This window comes from Psammomys obesus, unplaced genomic scaffold, assembly GCF_907164565.1.
Source record: "Psammomys obesus unplaced genomic scaffold, mPsaObe1.curated_primary_1811, whole genome shotgun sequence".
NCBI lineage: Eukaryota > Metazoa > Chordata > Mammalia > Rodentia > Muridae > Psammomys > Psammomys obesus.
Window position 1 is genome coordinate 16,340,031 of NW_026596109.1, and position 5,859 is coordinate 16,345,889.

Consider the following 5,859-nt stretch of genomic DNA (forward strand, 5'->3'; position numbering starts at 1 on the left):
AAGAAAGAAAGAAAGAAAGAAAGAAAGAAAGAAAGAAAGAAAGAAAGGAAGGAAGGAAGGAAGGAAGGAAGGAAGGAAGGAAGGAAGGGAGGGAGGGAGGAAGAAAGAAAGAAAAAAGAAAGAAAGAAAGAAAGAAAGAAAGAAAGAAAGAAAGAAAGAAAGAAAGAAGAAAAAAACAACAAACAATGAACTAGAAATTTCTGAGAAACGAGACAAGCAATTGCTCTCTCCTTTCCTGCGTGAGGCAGCTAATTATACCTGCTGCTCCTCTGGGTCCTGTGTGTAACATGCCCTCCTCACGCCTGTACAAACCGTCCTTGATTCACTTGCATGCTGTCCAGCCTCAGTTGTCCCCAAATGTCTCTCTCAGCTCCAAAATCCACATCTCATCCCAGCTGGGCACCCACAGATTCAGCATCCCTGATGCCATCTTCCTGAGAAAAACCATTTTGTGATTGCCTAGTCCAGTGTGGGCTGGGCCCTCCTGGGCCAGCAGAGTTAAACTCACCTTTAGTGAGAAGGTTCTCAAGGATGGATGGGCCAGGTGTCTGGCCTGGCCTGGCACTCCTTGTGTTTGTCTCTCTGTAGTCTCTAACACCCTTGCAGTCAGCTCCTCACCTAGCTAACTTAGGGTTTAGTGGTTTAACTATGAAGCCTGATCTTTAAAACTGCAGCTAGTAAAATGAGTTGTTGCAATGATGTGAGACTTAACAGCCCTCTGAGTTTTTTACTACCTTACACCTCAAGAGTTATCAAGAAATGGCTGCATTCAGAAAACAGCTGGCCCGAATCTTGTAATCTTTTTCTTGAATATCTTGCAGCCACTTTTGAAAGTCCCAATACTTAGTTTCTTTCCAGATATTTTCAGTTTGTTAGAAAAATAATGGTTGCTTACATCCTTCTAATGCTAAACAGTGAGAGATCACTTAAATACTCCTCTTCTTTTAGATCCCTTAGGTCTCAGAGCATAGGCAGCCCCATCCCCAGTCATGTGATAGCTTAACAAATTAGAAGCTATTAATATCAACAGTGGAGAGACTGGAGAGACATTTATTTTCTTTTTCTTTTCTTTTCTTTTTTAATTTATTACGGTTTATTCACTTTGTTTCCCAGCTGTAGCCCCCTTGTCCCCTCACAATCCCTCTCTCTTCTTCTCCTGTGCCCCTCCTCCAGTCCACTGATAGGGGAGGTCCTCCTCCCCTTCCATCTGACCCTAGCCTATCAGATCTCATCAGGACTGGCTGCATTGTCTTTCTCTGTGGCCTGATAAGGCTGTCCCTCCCCCTCAGGAGAAGGTGATCAAAGAGCCAGCCACTGAGTTCAGGTCAGAGACAGTCCCTGTTCCCCTTACTAGCGTACCCACTTGGAGACTAAGCTGCCATGGGCTACATCTGTGCAGGGGTTCTAGGTTATCTCCATGAATGGTCTGTGGTTGGAGTATCAGTCTCAAAAAAGACCCCTGTGCTCAGATTTTTTGGTTCTGTTGCTCTCCTTATGGAGCTCCGTAAAGATAGAATCTCATTTATTAGTTTATCACTTGGAAACACTTGCTCAGACCATCTTTAGGTTTCAGACTATGTAATAAGTGTTACAGACAGCATGCAAAATACTAAGGAATCTTTAGGTATTGTTTTTCCCAAGAGCCTCTCAAAGTTCCTAGATATACTACTGTAGGGAAATAGCATTTTGTGTAAGTTATTTACAGAGCAGATGCATGGTGTCTGGACTGAGGCAATCAACACAGCGTCCCAAGCCAAGGGAGTTTCTGGCTGTGGAAACTAGACCATGGACACTTCCTCCTTTTGGAGTTTTCAGTTGTGACAAGGTTAGGAGGTTCAGTGCTTGTTGAAGTTTTTGTTGTGTGTCCCTAACTTTAAAAACAGATTGGACAGGAACTCCACAAGGAGAGCAACAGAACCAAGAAATCTGAGCACAAGGGTCTTTTCTGAGACTGATACTTCAAACAAGGACCATGCATGGAGATAACCTAGAACCCCTGCACAGATGTAGCCCATGGCAGCTCAGTTTCCAAGTGGGTACCCTAGGAAGGGGAACAGGGACTTTCTCTGACATGAACTCAGTGGCTGGCTCTTTGATCACCTTCCCCTGAGGGAGGAGCAGTCTCACCAGGCCACAGAGGAAGACAATGCAGCCAGTCCTGATGAGACTTGATAGGCTAGGGTCAGATGGAAGGAGAGGAGGACCTCTCCTATCAGTGGACTTGGGGAGGGGCAGGGAGGAGATGAGGGTGGGAGAGTGGGATTGGGAGGGAATGATGGAGGGGGCTACAGCTGGGATACAACGTGAATAAACTGTAATAAATAAATAATTAATTAAAAAATAAATAAGGACAGATTTAGAACTTAGAACTTATTCTAATTCATGTGACTTAGATTGTCACATGAATCTCACTTCCGATGCCAGACTCTTGCCAGGCAGCTTGCATTTACCCTTTCTACATATTAGGCGGAAGTGAGGGAATGAGTGGAAATTTTTATTTTGTCATGGCTTGTAAAATCAGAGCTCACTTTAGTTTGCTGAGCAAACACCAGATTTGATTCTTCTGTTATTTGACAGACATTCAAGGTCAAATTTTATGAGAACCATATTTTTTAGATTAGACTTTGAGCATTATTCCAGGTTGTGTGTTGGTGTTTATGTGCTTTTTGGAATAGTATAACTAACACACATTCAATTCAATTCATGAGACTAACTAAAGTGACAAAAACTGTGCTATTCATGCTTAGCACTTACAGTGAAATGATAAATATACAGTTTAATTTCCTCTCTGATTTCTACAACAGGGAAATTGTTGCAAGTTAATTCAGGTGCCAAAGAACAACTTTTCTTTGAAGCTCCAAGAGGCAGAAGACACACAATAAGGCCGTCAGAGGTAAAACTTAATAAAGATTTTTAAGGATTTTGGGGACTGGAGAGATGGCTCAGCAGTTATGAGCACTGGCTGTGCTTTCAGAGGACCAAGGTTCAATTCCCAGCACCCACACGGCAGCTCACAACTGTCTGTAACTCCAGTTCCAGGGCTTCTGACACCCTCACACAGACCTGGAGGCAAAATACTAATGAACATGAAATGAAAATAAATTATGTATAATAGATATGATATATTAATATAATTTAGTGAATATAATTAAATATTACATATATCCTTGGTTGAAAATGTACATTCCAATCAAACCTGTCAGTTTTACTTATGAACACAGGTCACCGTTTACCTTCAGGATTTTTCATTACTTGAAAAGAAGGATTATGCTGGCATCTAAGGAGTGAAGGCCAGGCATGCTGTTAAACACGGCTACCTGCACAGAACATTACCCCACAGCAAAAAAATATTCTCACATAAGGTGCCAGCGCCAGGACTGAAAGTCCTGTAAACCTTTATTATGTCAGGGTTCCATAATTCCAAGGGGTGCTTTTGGTCTAGAAAAAAATATGTGAGTATATTTGACTGTAGTGTCAGCTAATTGAGACAGGATGTTGCCACTTCAACATGCAACTCAGATGCTGGGTATAATGCTTGTGCCTGTGTAATATTAGCACTTGGGAGGCTGAGACAGGAGGATTACTGAGTTCAGGGCCAGCTTGGGCTACAGAATGAGACTCCGGCTCATTAAAATAAATAAATACAAACGAGCAAACAAACAAAAACAATGGTGGCAGCTGAGAACTGGAGCGCCTCATCGCCCGGCGCAAATGCCTGTTGTCCTAAAGTGTGTCATTTACAAGCACTCCTTTGAAAAATCATTTCTTTTAAATAAAACAAAAAGAAATGAGGCCACACGAAATGGTCACGCGGTTTCGTTCCCCTGCAGAGTGAGAAGATAGAATGGGACACGTGGACCTGTGTCCTCGGGCCCACCTGTGAAGGAATCTGGCCGGCACACAGTGATGTGACTGATGTCAATGCTGCCAGTCTCACCAAAGATGGCTCCCTCTTAGCCACTGGGGACGACTTCGGTTTTGTTAAGCTTTTCTCATATCCTGTCAAGGTAATATTGCATGCTTGTTGCAGATTTGAACTGTTCCATTAGTTACCTAAATGTCTGTGTTACTTGAATATAGTCAGAAGTGTTATTTATTTCTTCTGTAGTGCTGTGTAGAGACTTCGCCGATGCTGTAAGTGGGTGACGTAAGTGAAATCCTCATGACATAGGGGTCCCCCCCAAACCCTACCCTATGAACTGTGACTTGTGAATCATCTTTACCCCTCACCCCACTGCCTTTCTGCCTTATCCTAGCGTAATTCCAGAGACTAGGAACTTGCTGTTCCTCAAAGCAGCACAATTCCATCTTTAAGCATCAGCCTCTGGTGGTTTTATTTTGTTTTTCTGACATGTTTTTATTGATCATTTGGGAATTTCACATCATGCACCCCATCACACTTCCCAGTCCTCCCAGATCCTCCCCCAAGAAGATGAAGAAGATGGAACTCCCAGTGGTCAGCCCCTTAAAGAAAACTGAGTTCTTCCCCACCTACACCCCTGCCAGAAGCCATCAGTGTGGAGAGCTGCACTTCAGCTCTCCACAATTTTAAAGAGTTGTCTTCAATACCTTCCTGTCCAGGGTGTTACTTTTGGTGGGGGTTAAGGGTTGTCACAGAAGCCATCTATGTCCCTCTTCCTCAACTGTGAGTCTACCCCTGCAAAAGTAGCACCTTTCGTCTTTATAGTCAGTGGGAGCCAGGATCATGGCCTTCCACATGCTTCCTGGCAACAGCACGTGCCACGGACCTCAACATAGTCTGGTATCAGTACAGACCATGGATATCAAGATGACCTTCTGCTGTTGCCCAGATCATGGACACCATTCTAGCCCCCAGTGGCAGCACAGGCTAAGGACATCAACAGTGCGCCTGGGGCAGCATGGGCCACGGACACCAATATGGTCCCTAGTGGCTGCCCAGCCCCTTGACATCAGCATGGTCTCAGGTGGCAGCATAGACAATAGACATCCACCTAGCCTTTGGTGGTAACACAGCCCACGGATGTCAACACGGCCCCCAGCCACAGCAGGACCACAGACCCTAACGTGGCCTTTGGTGGCAGCACAAGCCACAGATAGCAACATGGCCTCAGGCAGCAATACAGGTTGCTCATATCAAGACGGCTCTCAGAGACAGCATACGATCCCGGGTGTCAACGCGGCCCCAGCTGCAGCAGAGCCAACAAGACCCTGGATGGCAGCACAGACCACAGACATCAGCATGGCCTCAGACAGCAGTACAGGCCACTGACATTTACATGGCTTCTGGCAGCAACCCAGACCATGGATGCTAGTATGGCCTCCTGCAGGAGCACAGACTACAGGTTATCGACCTGACCTCTAGGGGTAGCATAGGCCTCGGACATCCACATGGCCTCCAGTGGCTGCCCAGACTGCAGACATCCACTTGAACCTTGGGCTTCAACAAGGCCTGGGGCTGTGGACCACGGACACCAACATGGCCTCCAGGGACGTCACGGACCATAGAGATCTTTTGAGGATGTCTATTCCAGAAAGCAGACTGTTCTTCATGTTCTCAGACATGCTGTCGTTACTCAGAGCCAGGCAGATGCTGTGGCCAGGCAGTGTGTTTGGGAGCGGAGTCTGCACAAGCTCCAGGCTGCTGTGTGCAACCATCGGCCCAACTCGGCAACATGTTCCTCCATCCACCGCAGCCTCCTTCACACCTGCCCCTGCTGTAGCATCTCTGCTTCTCTCTGCACTGAACACCCCCGCTCCATTCCTCCCTCTTTCCCACCTCTCCATCTCTTATTTGTTTGGGTAGTGACATAGGAAACTGCAGTGTGTCATGTATCTATCTATCTATCTATCTATCTATCTATCTATCTATCTATCTAT

At 45.5% G+C, this 5,859-nt stretch overlaps 1 protein-coding gene across 1 annotated transcript in view; it reads left to right on the forward strand.

Annotated features, from left to right (window-relative positions):
- The window catches only part of Eml6 (EMAP like 6), a 233,400-nt gene that overhangs the window by 181,470 nt on the left and 46,071 nt on the right, over nucleotides 1–5,859 (forward strand). Inside the window, 2 exon segments of the mRNA XM_055628808.1 lie at nucleotides 2,805–2,893; nucleotides 3,831–4,007. Of these exon segments, the coding sequence (XP_055484783.1) occupies nucleotides 2,805–2,893; nucleotides 3,831–4,007 (266 nt within the window).